The 17,734-nt window shown below is 45.7% G+C and overlaps 7 protein-coding genes across 8 annotated transcripts; 6 read left to right on the top strand and 1 right to left on the bottom strand.

Moving 5' to 3' along the window:
* Window positions 1-372: 372 nt before the first annotated feature.
* On the top strand, window positions 373-1,483 carry GL218_04181 (Leucine carboxyl methyltransferase 1; the record flags this gene model as incomplete). The annotated part of the gene is made up of 2 exons (XM_033580767.1): window positions 373-628; window positions 681-1,483. The coding sequence occupies 2 exons, from the start codon at window positions 373-375 to the stop codon at window positions 1,481-1,483; spliced, it is 1,059 nt and encodes a 352-aa protein (XP_033437523.1).
* A 414-nt stretch (window positions 1,484-1,897) lies between these two features.
* Window positions 1,898-2,860, top strand: GL218_04182 (SAGA complex subunit spt3; the record flags this gene model as incomplete). Its single annotated transcript, XM_033580768.1, has 1 exon — window positions 1,898-2,860. The coding sequence occupies one exon, from the start codon at window positions 1,898-1,900 to the stop codon at window positions 2,858-2,860; it is 963 nt and encodes a 320-aa protein (XP_033437526.1).
* An 845-nt stretch (window positions 2,861-3,705) lies between these two features.
* GL218_04183 (putative phosphatase SPAC5H10.03) lies at window positions 3,706-4,638 on the top strand (the record flags this gene model as incomplete). Its single annotated transcript, XM_033580769.1, has 3 exons — window positions 3,706-3,778; window positions 3,843-4,310; window positions 4,478-4,638. 3 exons carry the CDS (start codon window positions 3,706-3,708, stop codon window positions 4,636-4,638), a joined length of 702 nt encoding a protein of 233 aa, XP_033437525.1.
* A 482-nt stretch (window positions 4,639-5,120) lies between these two features.
* On the top strand, window positions 5,121-7,606 carry GL218_04184 (uncharacterized protein; the record flags this gene model as incomplete). Of its 2 annotated transcripts, XM_033580771.1 has the most annotated exons (6): window positions 5,121-5,398; window positions 5,549-5,964; window positions 6,601-6,950; window positions 7,000-7,326; window positions 7,383-7,522; window positions 7,570-7,606. In XM_033580771.1, the coding sequence occupies 6 exons, from the start codon at window positions 5,121-5,123 to the stop codon at window positions 7,604-7,606; spliced, it is 1,548 nt and encodes a 515-aa protein (XP_033437529.1). The 2 variants fall into 2 exon arrangements, with proteins under 2 accessions (XP_033437529.1, XP_033437528.1); XM_033580770.1 differs by lacking the exon at window positions 7,570-7,606 and having other exon boundaries at window positions 7,000-7,330; window positions 7,383-7,435.
* Window positions 7,607-8,756: 1,150 nt separating this feature from the next.
* Window positions 8,757-12,592, bottom strand: GL218_04185 (uncharacterized protein; the record flags this gene model as incomplete). The annotated part of the gene is made up of 5 exons (XM_033580772.1): window positions 8,757-9,289; window positions 9,370-10,140; window positions 10,199-10,480; window positions 10,532-11,087; window positions 11,156-12,592. The coding sequence occupies 5 exons, from the start codon at window positions 12,590-12,592 to the stop codon at window positions 8,757-8,759; spliced, it is 3,579 nt and encodes a 1,192-aa protein (XP_033437527.1).
* Window positions 12,593-13,270: 678 nt separating this feature from the next.
* On the top strand, window positions 13,271-14,251 carry GL218_04186 (Vacuolar protein sorting-associated protein IST1; the record flags this gene model as incomplete). The annotated part of the gene is made up of 2 exons (XM_033580773.1): window positions 13,271-13,294; window positions 13,385-14,251. The coding sequence occupies 2 exons, from the start codon at window positions 13,271-13,273 to the stop codon at window positions 14,249-14,251; spliced, it is 891 nt and encodes a 296-aa protein (XP_033437531.1).
* Window positions 14,252-15,271: 1,020 nt separating this feature from the next.
* On the top strand, window positions 15,272-17,147 carry GL218_04187 (uncharacterized protein; the record flags this gene model as incomplete). The annotated part of the gene is made up of 2 exons (XM_033580774.1): window positions 15,272-16,097; window positions 16,150-17,147. The coding sequence occupies 2 exons, from the start codon at window positions 15,272-15,274 to the stop codon at window positions 17,145-17,147; spliced, it is 1,824 nt and encodes a 607-aa protein (XP_033437530.1).
* Window positions 17,148-17,734: the final 587 nt, after the last annotated feature.

Below are 17,734 nucleotides of genomic sequence, written 5' to 3' on the forward strand. Positions count from 1 at the left end.
GCTCTGCACTGCCTCACTACTTCTCAACTAAAGTGCGCCTAGCACAGCTATGTACAACCGTAAAGGTACATATGTACAATATACATAGTACGCCTTATGTCCTATCGCGTCGCTTAGCTTCCCAAATTTTTCCAAAAGCCGCGTACCTATTCGATTCGAGCCAATCTATTTTATCTGCTGCGCGGGGCTGTTACAGTAGAGCCAGACCCGCGGATTGCGTTTGATTCGACAAGGGCCCGATTCTTTAATCCTGGAATCTCCTTTAGCGCTATTACATCACAACCAAGAAGTTCTCAAAACCCGAGGCAATCTGTTGCATCTAATTTTATCTATTATCTAAACATTAGGTGTAGCGACGATAAATTGTTGTACATGTCTGCCCCGTCTATACCAAATCTCCTCTCCCTCCGAGGTTCAAGAGGAGGGCACCGTGGCCGTGGCCGAGGACGAGGGGGTCACTCACACTCTACCGGCCTCAGCCATGATACTACTATTCAAGGTACAGATACGGATGCTGCTGTGTCACGTATGAGCGCTGTTGATTTGGGTTACCTACAAGACCCTTTCGCACGATATTTCGTTCAGTCTGTTGGTGGCGTTGTTAGGAGACTACCTATTATAAATCGAGGTAAGAAGTCCGAAGGCCATTTCCGGTCTAGCGAGTGCTAAGGCTGTGTTAGGGACTTACACACGGACTACTGCATTGGATCGACTGATATCTTCCTTCTTGTCGGGCACCACAACGCAAGAACGACAAATTATCTCACTCGGTGCGGGCACAGACACAAGGTGTTTTAAGCTCTTTTCTCAGCCTAGCCAGGCTAGCCTTATCTATCATGAGATCGACTTTCCTGCAATTGCTTCTAAGAAGCTACAGCTCGTGAATGCTACTCCTCAACTCAGGTCCATCATCCCTAACCCACAGAATGAGAAGGACGGTTGGAGTAGTTCAAGTCTACCGAATGGTTGTCAATATTGGTGCCACGGATTGGATCTGAGAGCCTTGCTCAACAGTGACACAGAAGCTCTCAGTGGCATCCGAACAGATATCCCAACATTGCTAGTGTCAGAATGTTGTCTATGCTACTTAGAAACTTCAGAGGCCCAAAGCGTAATCAAGTATTTCGCCGAAAAAATACCAGATCTTGCCATCATCGTCTATGAGCCAATTCACCCTAATGATTCTTTCGGCAAGCAGATGGTATCTAATCTGGCAGCGCGACGGTTACATATGCCAACACTAGACTCATATCAAGACTCTGCTAAGCAACAGTCCCGATTAAAAGAAGCCGGATTCCGGCTCGCAACAAGCTTGACTATAAGAGAAATATGGCGGAAATGGGTCACGGAAGAAGAAAAAGAAAGGGTTGATAGTCTAGAGGGGTTAGATGAGGTTGAAGAATGGAATCTTCTAGCGGACCATTACGTCGTGGCTTGGGGCTGGAGAGGCACTGGTTTTGAAAGGTGGGAAACTGACTTATGATGAATATGAGTCTAAATAGAGAGCAATAATATAACTCGGTTACGATGAAAATAAATATAAATAACTTGAATGTACCTCTTTGTACAAAGTGTAATTTTAAGTTTCCCCAGAGTTGAAGTTCTACGTATTCACATTTAACGTTCATTATTTAAGGTTAGTGGCTTGGCTTATTAAACTTTGGGAGCCTATCAGATTAAGTCGGCATTTCAATGTTAGCTCTCATCATTTGTGCATTGAACAACTTCAACTTTACCTAACAGAACAGCATTCATCCGCAAACATAATCGCATCTCTTGCGTCATCCGCAGATCAAGTCGTAGTAGATTGTGGATCATTATATTCATTCGAGAAATCTTTATTTATCTATCAAAACTACCTATTCGCTACGACTGCTTATCGTCGCTTTCAGTCAAAATGGCGGACAACAGCAAGCAGCACAAGTATAGGCAGGAGATTCAGCAGATGATGTACGTCTCTGGTGAGACGGGAGAGCCTTCTGTTGAGACTACTACTATAATCGAGGAGATTGTTCGGCAGCAAGTTATTGAAATGCTGCGAAGCTGTACTGAACTGGCTACGCGCCGTGGCTCCCGATCTATCACCATTAATGACTTGATATTTCAAATCCGCGACGATGCGCCTAAGGTATCACGTCTTAGGACTTTCTTATCGTGGAAGGATGTTCGCAAGAGCGCCAAGGATTCCGACGACAAAGGCGGAGAAGCGGATTTGGGTGTTGCTGACGACCCTGCTGGAGCCGTTATGCCTGGTGGCCCCGCAGTAGAAGAGGCCGCCAAGAAAAATAAGAAGGCCAAAGTTAAGCTCCCCTGGGAACCTTCCTCGTTCTACGGCCAGGAAGTCCCAGAACGCGACGACGAGGAAGACGAGGAGGAAGAGGAGATGAATTACATCACGCTTCAACGATTGCGCAAAGCCGATGAGCGGACAAAGGCGATGACTAGGGAGGAATACGTCACATGGTCCGAATATCGACAGGCGTCATTCACATACCGAAAGGGCAAGCGATTCCGGGAGTGGGCCGGTTTTGGTATCGTAACAGACAGTAAACCCTCAGATGATATCGTAGATATCCTAGGTTTCTTGACCTTTGAGATGGTTCAGACACTCACAGAGGAGGCGCTCAAAATCAAAGAGCAAGAAGACTTATGGAAAGAGCGGAGCGGAGGTGATAACCCGGGCACCAAAAAGCGGAAGCTCACTCAAGGATTATTCGATCTACCCAGCGAAGGTAGGATTCCCGTTGAAGCGCGCCACGTTCAGGAGGCGTTTCGGAGACTCCAGACCCGACCGAAGAGAGCTCGGGCTATGCTGAACGGGACAAACCTACAGCAAAGAACCAACTTGAAGCTGTTCTAATGGATTCACGGAGGAGAGCAACATCTAGTTACGCTCTTAGTCTGAATCTTTCCTAAGTTTATCAGAGTTTACGGGTTTATGAGTTTAATTCATAGCGAATACGGAAGACCAGCGACAACGGAAAGGTCCTTGTGAGGAATACCCAGGAGGAACGGCGTTTTAGGAGCTCCGATTTTAATTTATTACGGCTTTTTAATGCATTCAAATGTACGCTTTTCTCTAACGAATTATAAGCGGTAAAATCATCATTACTCGGTAGACGTGGGATAAATATCTTTTATAAAACTATCAGCATTATTATTTCTGGATTCGTAACATAAGAGAGGTATTTGATAATTCACATATACTACCTACTCATATCAAATGAATACCTAACTGTCCCGGCTAGTGAACAAATTTAAGTCGTCAATTATGAAAGTATAGTAATTTCTATTTCCTCTTTACTCTGAATGCAAGGACGAACTAACCAACACATAACCCTAGATACGCTATCTTGTTTGGCCCCTTATGCACTTCAACAATTCGAATGTGTCCCTTTTGGGCTTACGCCGACAACGGCGGGGAGCCACGGCCCCCCGGCATTGCCATCGCTAATATAGTGGAGATCGATGATCCGGCAGAGTTCCGTAGTAGTTTTTAAGTCCCGCAAAATGCGGCGTCATTCATCCAACTACATCCTTCTCCTTATACCTTTTTTTTTCTTTTTTCCCTTAAATCCCTATTTTCCCTTAGACTTCATAGAGAAATAGAAGAGAGCCGACTACTGCGTATAGCGATAAACTAGAAATTAGAATAGATACCTTATTCATATATTTCCTATTTACTTATTCAATCCCAACGACGTCATGGCGCCTAACTCCCGTCTCATTCTCACCCGCCACGCTCAGGCCGAGCACAACGTCGACCTGGACTACAGCAGTGAGTCACGCTCCTCACACGACACGTCCAGATCCGAAGACTGATTTAAAACTTCTCCGCAAAGTTCACGATGCACCACTTACGCCTCTCGGCAAGAAACAAGCCGCGTCACTAGCCCGTCTAATCCCAGACTTGCAAAACGAGGCCGACGTAGTCATCTCATCGCCCCTACGGCGCACCCTGCAGACTACTTACCTCGGCTGGGCACCGGCCGTCGAGCGCCTAGGCGGGCTGAAAAACGTGGTGCTCCTGCCTCAAGCGCAGGAATGTAACGGCCTCCCGTGCGACACGGGCTCGGCAAAAGAGGTCCTCGAGGCGGACCCCGAGTTCGCGGTGTTTGATCTTACGCCGTTGACGCCAGATTGGACTAGCAAGAAGGGCTTCTGGGCCCCGAGCGAAGAGGCGTTGACGGCGCGCGCCCGTTGGGTCCGCCAGTACCTGCGTGGTCGAACGGAGAGGAATATCGTGCTTGTTGCGCATGGAGATATTCTTAGGAGGATTACGGCAGATCCGCGGACGGGGCCGAGTGATTGTATGTAGAGTGAAGTTTGTGTTGTTGTTTACCCCCCACCTCCACCCCCCCTATAGGTCTGTCTCGGGAGTCAGGATTTCACTTTGAGGAGCTGACTCCTGAGATGTGACTAACCAACTTTACCTATTGATTGATTGCGTCGAGTATTTGCTGATTTTATTTACTAGATCCCTGGAAAAACGCTGAGGTCCGAATCTTCGAGTTCGACCCGCAGTATGTCGATACCGAGGAGTGCTTCTTATATCAGAAGGAAAATGTCGCAGCTGCTGGTGGCTACGGGCTGACAAGCACGGAGCTAGAGATTGAGCAAGCCGAAGGGAGGCTATAGAGGTCTCAACGATCAGACAACTACGGAGAATTGAGGTGGTTAGCTGTACTACTTCAACTTAGCCTCACTTATTATTCATATCAGATGATAGAACATAGATGAGTTTGCTGATTTCAATAAGGGACCCCACTACGTGAGTCACTGATTTTGAATTCAGATTATAGTAAACTTCTCTTACTGTACTGAATTTATTGGCGTTCATTCTACGAAATATCTTATTCATGATTATAAGCTACCCTAGCAACGGAAGTAGTAGATTTCCTCTGAAGAGTTTACTATAACTATCCCAAGTCATTAATAGCAACGCACCGACTAAAACACAGATTTAACCTAATATAAGCATTCAATGGCATTCACCAAAAGAAATATATACTATATAAACATTTACCATCATTCCAAACCGTCCTCAAAAATTTCTCGCTATACCAATCCCTTCTTTTCGACTTCCCATCTCCGCTATTTTAACCCGACTTACAACGACCATGGCCAGACGAAACCAATCAGCATCGTATCCCTACACAGGAATTCTCAAAGTATACTCTACAGAAGATGACAGTCTTGTAGTCTGGACGAATCCGCGGCATATCCACCTACACATGAAGACCTCATCGGGAAAGACTATTTGCTGCGACTCCTTCACCGCAGGCGGTATCGTCGAGAACCCCGTCGGCACACTACATTTTCTAACATCCGACCGGCTCGTGCCCGCAGATGTAGAGCCGCATATGGACACGAACGATAAGACCTGTGGATGTATTGGGTATGTCCAGCATATAAGTCGGAAGCTCCATTGCACCCTAGTCGCCATCAGTGACGCCGTAGCAGACAGACAAGCAGTCAGGCAAGCAAAGATACTTGGCTGCATACCTGCGTCAATTCAACAGATACACGAATTCACTATGCATCCTAGCATGCTCAAGGACCTCCACAGACAGTATGGCCTAACCCTCCTCGCTCGCACCCGGTACAATCAGGTCATCCAGGGGCGCCTTACAGTCCTGCCGCGCAAGGCAATAGACCCATCATATCAAGGCTCTCGATTGGTAATCGCGCAATTCGATCCTGCCCTTGCTTATGTGGATGAAGGCATGTGGGTGTATGCCAGACAACCAAGCGCTGAGATGTTGGACAGTATGACGAACGAGATGCTTGCGAGGCTGGACGGTGGGCCGTACCATACTGAGACTTTCCGTTACCGGTATAATTTCACCCATTTCAATCAGCCTTACTATAATCTCCGTATCGTAGGCCATATCGTGGAAATCCGTAGTCGCGATCCGAATGGATATGTGGAGGTGGCGATACAGTGCTCACATGAGGTGTTGAGTGAGTTCTCTCCTGCAGGACTGGTTGGATAACCCGGATGGCAGTAACCATCCGCCTACATATTTCGGATGGATAGGCACTCGAAGCCGTGGAAACTCAGACCCGGGATTTCAAGACGTTGGCTCTGAATGGTAAAGTCAAATCCCGAAGGGGTTTCGCATATAAAAAATTGGCATTTGTCCATTTAAGGTAGACACGTACTTCAATATAATATACCCCTTTAAATAGAACAATAGCTGGGTGTGTTTAATTGTAAATATTGAGGTATTATTAAACGTCATCGGTGCCAGTTGTCGGGCAACAATGCAGTTATATATATACGTGGCCAGCAGGCTTAGGGCATGAATACATCGTGCGGCTGAGAATAAGTCACGAAATTGACCAAAATTTTATCTTCAATATAGAAGTGAAAAGTCCGTCAAGTACGACCACGCAACTTGATGACTTGGTAGCGTATTAAAAAAAAATAACAGAAAGAGAGAAAAAGCTTGCAGCCTTACTTTCTATTTATCTCTTCTCTAACTTCTCAAATGCCCTCCCACGTCGTGTTGCTCACAAAACTCCCTCAAGTAACCATGCCATCTCTCAGTCTTCCTCTCCTCGCACTAATTTACGGCTGTCGGATGACCATGGCAGATAATTCCGCCGATGTGATCCGTATCGAACTCGAAGACCACAAGAATAACTTGACAGCCTTGCAGACAGTAATTGCACCTCCTTGGGTCTCTTCGCAGAGTATTCGCAGCACCTCGGCCATTCTATGGAGTTGTATTATAACTCTTACCGCATGTATTTACACCTCGCTCCACCTAAATATATCTACCAAGTCCGGCTGGCAGCATCGCTCATGGGAGAAGATCAAATGGGTCATTGTTGCAATTCTTGCACCGGAAATAGTAGTTTACATGGCGTTCTCTCAGTACCTCGAAGCGCGATTACTTTTCAAAAAGCTTAATAAGGAGATGGAAGAGAAAGAAGGAGAAAAGGTCAGACTCAACCCAAGACCTGCTAGACTTCTAACTTATTGAGAAGTAGGTACACCCGGAATTTGACCTTCGTTACGGGTTTTTTGTTGTCATGGGCGGCCTGCAGGTTTCATACGGCGAGGATACTAAGACTCTATTATCCGAAGCGGTAGTTAGTCTTGCTGAAAAAGGCGAGTTTATTCGTATACCACGAGAGAGTATCGACGACAGAAGCAAGGCAGACGCAGTGAAAAAAACGTTGGTTCTCTTTCAGGTGTCATGGATGGTTATGCAGTGCATTTCCAGGAAAGCATATGGTCTACCGTTGACACTTTTAGAGATTCATACCATGGTACATGTTGTTTGTGCGTTTATATTATATATATGCTGGTTCGAGGTAAGTACTACATTATCTGTTGACTTAGAATTCAATAGTAACATATTGCAATTTAGAAACCGCTAGACGTGTTAAGCCCCGATATCCTAAGCTTCTCAAACGTTTCTGATCGTCTAAAGAATCTTCTGGAATCTCTACAATCTGAAGACGGGGCCAAACTCAAACGGTCTAAATCTAGACATAAGTCTATATACATGTATCCTTGGGGGGGCTTAAACAACAACCGGATTTTAATGTTTAAAGAGAGCAGAGACTCACCGTTTGGTGTAAATATGACTAGGACGATTTCTTGTGCTTCCATGCTCCATAGTCACGCTCCATGGCTCCTCAAGGTGGCAGTCTTTCTACTCCCGGCGTTATATGGGGGTATCCATTTAACAGCCTGGAATTCCGATTTCCCTTCCCTTCCCGAGCAATTGATGTGGAAAATTACATGCTTCATTATCATTGGAACACTCCCATCACTGGGGATTGTCAAAAGGATCCTTCATTGGGTTATCCAGAGGCTTGATGAGCCAACCAACGATCGCTTTATCATGAGGGGGGTTTGTGCGGTTCTTGTCGGGATCGCCATTGGAATATTAATCCTCTTCACCGGTGCCCGGCTTTATATCGTTGTCGAAGCTTTTATAAGCCTGCGGGGTGTGCCAATTGGAGTATACTTAATTCCCGAGTGGCTTCAAAGTAAGCAATTTCCCATTTCTATACCCTCCCCCTTTTCGGCACTTGTCCTTGTGATCACATCCGGGAGACAACTCGGCCACATGTTATATCACTTATTACTCAATATTATCACGAGCTTGCAGTTACTAATAAGAAATACAGTGATACCCCATATTTAACGACGTCCTGCATGAGCTCGGCTTTCAGAAGGAGGAAACTTATGGTAGCAGACTTCGTATAACTAGCAGATATCTCAACGCTTTGGAAAAGTAATATGATCATGGCCCGCATTGGCTAGCAACAACTTCGTTGTCTTGTGTCTCTATGCGGCGGTCATTAGATCAAACAACTGGCAAGCATGGGCAAATTGCGTTACTATGGTGAAAGGGACACACAGGACTATCTATATTTTGGAATATATTACCAGTTCAGATCATAAATCCAACTGTCAATATTTAGAATATTACGAGTTATTAACTTGGTAGATATAGCTCTATAATCGCCTCTCGTAGAATAGGGACATGTTTACATAAATCGACCTAAAATAATACCTATGATGATGATACCTTAGTTACCTTATAAGATAGTGAGGCATATGATTTATGGCTTACTATGTCAACTCAAATACCCGCAACATAACTTAGATCAGATCAAAGCCCCATTATATGGCATTGGCTACCAACGTGGACGTGCTCGTGAAGCCGTAACCCCGACCCGTTGCGTATTATACCCCGCCATCCAACGTAGGTAGTCACAGCCAACCCAGACTACAGTGCCCAAGTCTGCGCCGGTCTGACAAGTGGCCGCTTCCCCTTGGGATCATCCGTATTTCTCCTGCGCTTAGCAGATTTCTCACGCTGCCTCCCCTCCATCCGCTTCGTCATGACCCGCTGCAAGCTCATCGGCAGATCCTCCGGCATCTCGTCCCCTCCGTGGCCACCGTCCGCAGCACCATCACCGCCGCCTCCCCAGAGACTATTTGACCGCTGCCTTAACCCAATACCGTCGCCCATGTCTATACCCGCAGCCGTGCCGGTAGCAGTGCCGTGAGAAGGCATCTTACCGAGCGTGAAGCCCCGCCTCCTGCGCACGATACTGCTGGCACTCCGGCTTTTAATCTTTTGGGCTTCTTGTGTCTCCGCTTCTGCCGCGGCTATATTCCGATCTGACTCGCGCTCCTTGATCTTCCTAACATACTCGTGGAACTTGGGGCGCTCCAGCATTCCGCTGCGGAACGCGTTAACCCCGACCAACAGCTTGGCAAGGTCTACCAGCTCTTCTAGATATTCAATGATCTCCACTATGATATGATTAATATATCTAATTTAGCGTATAAGGTAATAGGAAAAGGGGTAACGGTGATTCTGAAGGACTACTTACTAATACCGGCGGAGCTAGCATTCCAGGCCAAGAAGCTTTGCCGAGTCATAGATTTCAAGACATGCGCCTGGAGAGGAATAGACCCACTCGCCAGACTAGCTGGAGTCTGGATACCAGAGTTATATGCTGACTTAATGTCTTGCTCAAGCAGGAGTTCACGGACTCGACTGATGTATCGTAATTGTGCCACACGACTAGATGGAAGGAATTGTGGGAGAGGCAATCGGGTTGTTAAGGCCTCGTGAACGGCGAAGAGAGTGAGCGTTATACTGGCCGCTACGTTGCGGCGATAGGGTAGGACCTCCGTATTTAGCTCCTCAAGTACACTGCTCCCATAGGCCTTGCGAATATGTAGCATATTATCCATGCGGTCGAGTATTTGAAATAAGACATAGATCATCTCGCCGTAGATCAAAGCTTGCCCATTAAAACTTCCCTTGATCCTCGGCTCCGTGAGACAAAAAGGTAAGAAAGTGCGGGCGGCAGCAAGAGCTTGTTCGGCCTTCTCCTTGGCATCGTTGAAGTTCTCATTGAGAGAGCTGGATTTGATATTGATATTTCTAGGTGAATCTATGCCGACAGCTATCGATGCTTCCATCTGCGATATCTGCTGGATGCTCGAAGCTAGAGACTCGACGAGCCTGTCTCGAGCTCGGACGGGGAAAAAGAACATCTCAACGAGAAGCGCAATTGTCCCACCGACGAGGAAGCATACCATTCGTTTAACAAATATCTCCCATGCATTTTCTCCGACCGGTTGAAGTATTGTTGCTAATAGCTTGTTAGAATTTCAGACAAGTTCGGATATGATATCAAAATAGCCACTTACCAAGCCCGACCACTGACATACTAACCATGGAAATTATGCCTGTTTTCACGTATGGTGTACCGAGATGGATGTAAGATGATGGTATAATGCCAAATACGAGAACAACCACAGCGACAATTCGGTTTCCTTGTCCAATTTCGTAAGCAAGAAAGCCGACAACACAGCCAAAGATGACACCGAAAACTCGAAGAAAGAACCCCTGAAATGACGTCCCCACTGAAACTTCGAAGACGAGAACCAGCTGAAGAGATGCCCAAGATCCACGAATAGAATTATACCATGCTATTTGATTATTAGTTATCAGTTTATTACGCTTGTAGATGACATAATTACCATTTAATGACGGTACGAACGCTGGCCACGTAACGATAAATGCTGCTACACACATTTTAAGGGCAAAGGCGAGATCGTCGGAGTCGGCAAAGAACTCAACCATATCAGCAGCCAGTCCACGTAGCCACATGATTCTACTCGCTTCAGACTTCTGGGGACCTTTTCGCATCGGGATCTTGCCTTTCTCGGGAACGCTAGGTTGCTTCGAAATAGTGTGACCAGTTTCTTCATCTTCGGTACGTCTAAGCAGTTGCTCTTCACTGTCATCCGTCTCGTCGCCGCGTTTCCCCGGATCTTCCCTGATACCGTGGCCAGTTCTTGCCTCCTTCCTTGCATTCTCCGGAAGAGCGTTTATGTCACGTTCGCCGCCACTTGTGAGCCACTTCTTCCAACCAATTTTAGGCCAGTAGAGCCGTCGACGGCCATGTCGTGCTTGTCTCTTCTCAACAAGAGCCCTAGAATGCCTCAACATTTCGCTAATCTGAGTAGCTGCATGCCGTACACTAATTAGGAACGACGAGATTAAGTGTGTTTCCATCTTGGGCGTAATATCACTCTATAGTTGCATAGTCAGTTAATATAAAATGCGATTACTGAAATAACGAAGAATCATCGTGAACATACCCGCGATTTTCGGCCATACTGTATAGAGGCTGCATGCTCAAGGGCCGCGGCGGAATCATGGTCAAACTGCGTCAAAGCTTCCATAAACATATTGATTCTGAGATCAATTTCTTCCATACTAATCCCCTTAGGAGTTGGGGCACCGGACGGGAGATTTGGTGCATCGTAACAATAAGCTAGTGCGCAGATTATGAGATAAAGAGCAGCTTGTATCTGATGTTGGAGGCTCTTAGTCGGGCCACGAATCTGACTAAGAATATGCTCGAGGAATTCAATGTCGCCAGACTCTATTTCTCGAATTGGTTTAATAAGCTCGAGTTTTCGTGCATATTTAGATTTCCTTCGTGACTTTTTAGTCTCGCGTTCCGACTTATCGTCGCTACTATCGCTCTCAGACTCGCTGTCCGAGTCAGAATCTGATTCTGCATCGGAATCTTCGTCGTCAGATGCTTTTTCGCCCGGCGCATCTTGCTCGTTCTCTTCATATTTATATCCTGCTAGTGCATACTTGCTCTCGCAAGCATTAATAAGACAGATAGTCACTTGGACGAGGCGAGTCATCAGAGTCATACTAATAGGCTTCAAAGACCGCGGAGGGAGCACCGTATAAACCAGCTCGAAGTTACACTCTGATTGGGCTTTCTTAGAGCTACCAAGCTGAGCTCTTAACTTCGCCTTCTTCTCGGTCAAGGCTATGAGCCTAGTACGTAAAGTTGACCAGGCTTCTTTTTCTTTCTCAGCATCCCCGCCATCTGACTTTCTGGTATCGGACATAAACCAATCTCCAGACTCTTGGAAAGAATCGATGGTGGCGCATAACGATTCTATCGTAGATCTACCAAGGAACCCACTCGAGAATTCGGGGAATATGGTTATGTTTACGAGTATGATAACACCAATCGCTGTAAGGATGGGGTACGCAATATGTGTGACGATACCAGATGATACGGATGTGGTAGCACTTGTTAGGATGGTGATGTTGATGAGCAGGAAGAAAAACACAAACATGAATAACCTCGGTGCCCAAGAACGTAGAACACCATGAAGAATCAATGCAAAAGTGAAGAATATAGCCCTGATAGCCCAAGCTGCTTGAATATCGGTATGATAGACAAGGCTCGAAAGATATAGGCCTAAGATACCCCAAGCGATCCCGACAAAAGTGCCAAGGATAATGAGCATCAAGACTTCAGTCATCTGGCCAAACCGCTGTCCAGGATGTCCAAATACCGAAGCCATAGCGCCGAGATATGTCGACTGGCCGTATACAGCAATTACTGCCGGGACAAGCCCGATGATTAGATTGATAGTGATGCATACGGTGTTCTTGATCATTCTCTTCCAGAGATTATTCTTCTGAAGATTCGACTTGACCGTACCTTTCCATTGCTGAAGTTGTTGCTGAAGCTTCCGCTTCCAAAGCTGGATTATTGCCATGGTCCCTGCGATGATTCCAAGACGAAACCCACCCGTAGAGGATATTTCGATCCAGGCATGGTAATGAAGCTAGAGCCAGTCAAGTTAAGAGGTAAGGTAGGTTATTAAATTGCTCAGGACTTATACTCGTGATTTGGTTAGTATAACGTATTAACTGTGAAGGTGTGTGTAAAGGTGTATGTCTAAAAGATGTAAATTGCATATCTTGAATAATCTAGTGGTATAGAAAAATAACGGCGTGTTTTTAACACCATTCATCATTCAATTGAAATCGCTGTTAAAAAAGCTAAGGTAATGATTTTCGGCCCCACTCTACCCCAACTACTTTATTTGGCTTGGCACTCTACGAATGATATCATCCCGAAGCAAACGAAAACGTCCAATCTTGGTTATCGGCGGCTTGTGTTACTGTTGCATTTGCAGGGGTAGCTGAGCTCTATATGTTGCACTAAGGACATGTACAGTAACTAGAATAATAGCTTATATATAGTGCGCCAATAAGTATTCAATACTTTTTTTTTTGATCGCGGGGTTCGCGCATGAGTATCAAAGAACAACTCCAAAGTTGCATGTTGCTTTGCTACCAGTGAGATGTTTAGCGTCAACTTCTAGCGACTATCTTCAGGAATACCACCAATTTGTTGGATTTCACGAGCCTTCGGGCTGTGTATCGTCGAAATGGCTCCATCAGCAAATCTGACTGTAAGGCTATTCTTGTATTGCTTGATCCCACAGCTGGGAAGCCGTTCGTTTACAACACCTAGATAGCTAATGAACCACTTGAACCTGTAGACGAAGTTGAAAGTCCAGCTGAAGCTATCCATTGCACGGCTGCGTATGGTGCAGCAACGCGATGAAGCTATGGGGAAGACGCAGAGAAGGGCGATGGCCCAATTACTAGAGGTTGGTAAGATCGATTCGGCTAAGATAAGAGTCGAGAATATCATTCGCTCCGATATCACCACAGAACTCCACGAGATCCTTGAGCTATATTGCGAGTTGTTACTAGCACGGGCTGGCCTCTTAGAGGGCAGCATATGCGATCCTGGATTGGAAGAGGCAGTGAAAAGCATCATATACGCTGCCCCCAAGACAGAGATTAAAGAATTACAGCAGGTCCGCGCACTTTTGGGTGAGAAGTATGGCAAAGAGTTCGTGTTGGCGGCTATGGAAAATTCAGATCAGAAGGTCTCTGAAAAGGTCGTCAAGAAACTTAGCGTCACCCCACCTCGAGAAGAGCTTGTCCAAGGTTATCTGGAAGAGATTGCAAGGGCGTATGGGGTCAATTGGCCGAGGCGAGCTAAGGATTTGGGGGAACCACCGGAATTTGTGGACGACGACACGAGCAATAGTCCAAGTGATAGCCAAGCACAGAAGGCCTCCGAGACATCTCTTTCTCCTGACAGCAAAGCCGCACTAGAAAGGGAAGCACTGAGTCGTGCAACACCTCCTCGATCCCTAGGACTGGATACTCCTGTACATGTTAATCCACCAAGTCCATCCACCGATAATCCTCGCCCCAGAATCACGTTGAACTCAGTGGAACTGAAACCCAGCCAGAAGATGATTGATGCTGGCATATCAAAGAACAGCGATAGTAAGAAGGATGGGACGAGTGTTGACGAACTAACAGCTCGCTTTGCTGCTCTGAAGCGTTAATATGTCTGAATACTGGGCCCTGGAGATCTTGAAATCCCGGGAAGACATTTTGCTATTCGGTGGAGTTGCCTGTTTCTCCTTGGATTTATCTTATGGTTCATCCCTTATCGAATTACATAGGTATCTTATAGTAAGCCTGCTGGCTACATAACTACGTGTGCCCAAATACATTATCAACACTGGTTCTAAAAAAAAAAACCACGCTGTTCTTTGTGCTTAATCAAATTTTCACTAGTTGTCATGAATTAATAGTCAAGTTAAAGCATTTAGGTAGGTAGCCAAGATCCAGACTTTAGAGTAGGTAAGATATCTAGGTGCCCAGGTGGGCATTTTATGCACAACATAGGGGATACAGTACATGCATATATACCTAGAGACATCGGCGGAGGGTAAAAGCTCAAAGAAGGTAGATACATGTACATGTAGGAGGTACTTAACTGCACACATACATGCAGGTGGTCACTGGAGATGCGGGTGTCGTTTCCAAGTTTATCAGTCGTTTCTATGTGTAGAGTACCTGCTATAGTCTCCTAGGCAGTTGCCTAGGTAATTACACCAGACATATGTTACGTACGCACTGCATCGAACATAGTTCCTACCTCTTCTTCAGTTATACGGGGCTTAGTTAGCATGTAGGACTTGCCCGTAGTGACCCTGATCGGACTCCTAGTCTCCTTCCAACTTAATTTATTATGGTATATGTATGGGTCTTTCTTTCTTTGCACTTGCACTTGCATCCTACCCTCTCATCTTAGTCCCGTGAGACTTGATTCTTACTTCCTAATTTATTCTTATTAGTCTTTTCGCTAGACGGGACACAAGTTATCACTCTGGACCCAGGACCCCCCTTTTACTACTTGCATCTCGGGAGCTGCAGCCTGGATTCATCAACAACAAACAGGAATCACATCGTTTTTACAACCGTTCTTTTCAAAACACAAACCCCAGTTGTATTCATCTGATACAGCACATTACTCTCATCTCTCTCGTACTTTCACGATCCTGGTTATTAATATCGTCATGGATCTTCAACCTAGCTTGCAGACACTAGGTATAGATGACCTGGCTGATATTACTCTCACCGAACTCGAGGATAAAATTCAACATGTACACCCCGACCAATTATCCAAGCAGGACGTCCTCCAAGTATTCATGAGATGGCTCCATGAACGAATCAAAAAGGACATCCAACAGAAGTCTTTGTTGTCAGAATTTGCCAACCTGCTTTTGACAGGCGGGAAGCTGCAACAGGGACCATTTAGTGAAGATGAGGTCGAAGAAGCCCTCAAAGAATGGCAAAGAAAAGATGCTGAGGAAAACCCTGCAGATATACGTAGGTATCAGATGGTGCAGCTAGATTTCCATGAGCTATTTGAGCAGGCTAGGAGTGGCTCCAAGCAAGATAAGGATTCGTCCGCAAGGTCAACTTCAAATCAGGAGGGAAACTCCTTAGTCCGTCTGAACAAACTGATTAACTCTCAAGATATAGCTGAAATGGAAATAATGGAATCGACACCCCCGTGGGTATCTAATAAGAGAAAGCAGAAGACGGGTGCCAACGAAATTCCTCTAGGGCTAAAGGCCGACGTACGGAGCAACATCTACAACGAGATCGTCAAAATTAAGGAAGAGAACAAGAGGAAGGAAAGCTTAACTAAGGCCAATAAAACATCACCTGTAAAACAGGCAGCAAAGTTGAGTTTGAGGGACGTAACTTCAATAGGGGCTAGTCCAATCAAAAGTTACGAGCCCGTCATATCAGACAGGTATTCTTCGCTGAATATACCTCCCTATTTAACTACACCTCCCTCATCCGGGTATACTTGCAAGCGTTGCTATCAGCCAGGTAATAAGATCCGATAGAGAAGGAAAGTCCACTCCGCTAACATTAACGATAGGACACTGGATTCAGCTTTGCCCTACTAATTTAGACCCGAAATGGGACCAGCCACCCCCATATTATTATCGATGTGAAATCTGCAAAGTATCTGGCAGGCATTTCGCAACGTTGTGCCCTCAAAATGAGTACGAGCTCTCCTTAACGCAGCAGCGTCTTCGTATTAAAGATCTACCAAAGACGCCTGCGCAAGAATATCCCCATTACCGAGACCGTTCTCCTTTCACGCCATCTCCTCGAGGCCGCTCTCGAAGTCCTGCGTACCATTCACGACGTAAAAATCATGGTGCCCATAGACATGACAAAAGCCCAAAGGATCGATCCTATAATCCAGGCGGCCGATACCAATCGCAAGACAACCGTAGAAGTGTCTCGCCTTGGACAGCGCGTGAACGCATGACTCGAGAGTCATATCGTAAAGAAGAGTCTCCTCGCCAATACTCTTTAAGCAATGATCGTCTGAAAGAGCGTTCAACCACTCCGCCTCGCGAGAATCGAAAGCGAGTCAAAACCCTTCCCCCAGAAGAACGACGCCGCCCGTTCTTAGATTTAAAGAAGACCAAGAAAAAGGCGGATGAGGGGAGGCTTGGATATGATAATGACGAATTTATGGGTTCGCATATTTCTCTGATGACGCCAAAGGACACTTTCCTTCCTGAGAATCGTCACTCGGGTACGGTTGAAAATAAGAATGAACTGATAGCGGATGCAGCATCAGTCTCTAAAGACACGGCTGAAGACATCGAGAAAGCTAGAAAAGAAGCAAACGAATTCCTCGACGCTCTCTCAGTTGAAATTTTCTTAAGCAAAACGCAAGCTCCTCTTCTTACAGACGATATGCCTACCAACTATTCTACATATCAATTAGACGAGATGAATATCGACGGAAGTAAGAAAAAAGATGGTGGTCTACCACTCCAATCTGAAGCTATCTCTCTCTTTAGTGACCGCACGATTCCGATAGTTCATACCACCAGGGAGATGATGGAGGAGGCCTAGGAGCCTGTATACCTTCTAGGACAACAAGAGCATCAAACACGGGGAAAGGCATTTGAGATGAACGGGCTGTTCGCTCCCCGTTTTTATTTTCTCAAGGTCCGAATACACACATATCATATCATAAGCCACGGAAGAACTAAGATTGTTCTTGAGATTTCGATCTGCGCTTCACAGCTACTCCGATACTAAAAGCATCTAACCTCCAAGCTGGACGATAGACTGATAAAGACTAATATGGTGGTGGCTTGAGTTCTATTCAATTTCGCACTTGCGGGATCTTCCGAATATAAATTATGCGGTCTTTGTAGCATTAACCTTTGCAACTCTTTTTGTCACTTTAAGCATCCCCTACTCGCTGCACATATTGCCAGGACACCTAAGCATCTATTTAGACAGATGTTCATGCGCAAAGGATGCTGATACTGAGCTTAGTTAATGTTTCCCGTTTTCATACTCACAGATTTCGTTGAGATGGCTGACGATTATATCATAGCTATCTCTGACTTAAACGAGTCAGATGGAGAGCTATCTTAAGTACTAGCAGCATAGCATTAGTCCATAGCATTATTTTAATTTAATAGACGCTG

The sequence above is a fragment of the Daldinia childiae genome, assembly GCF_008694065.1.
Source record: "Daldinia childiae strain JS-1345 chromosome Unknown Scaffold3, whole genome shotgun sequence".
Lineage (NCBI taxonomy): Eukaryota > Fungi > Ascomycota > Sordariomycetes > Xylariales > Hypoxylaceae > Daldinia > Daldinia childiae.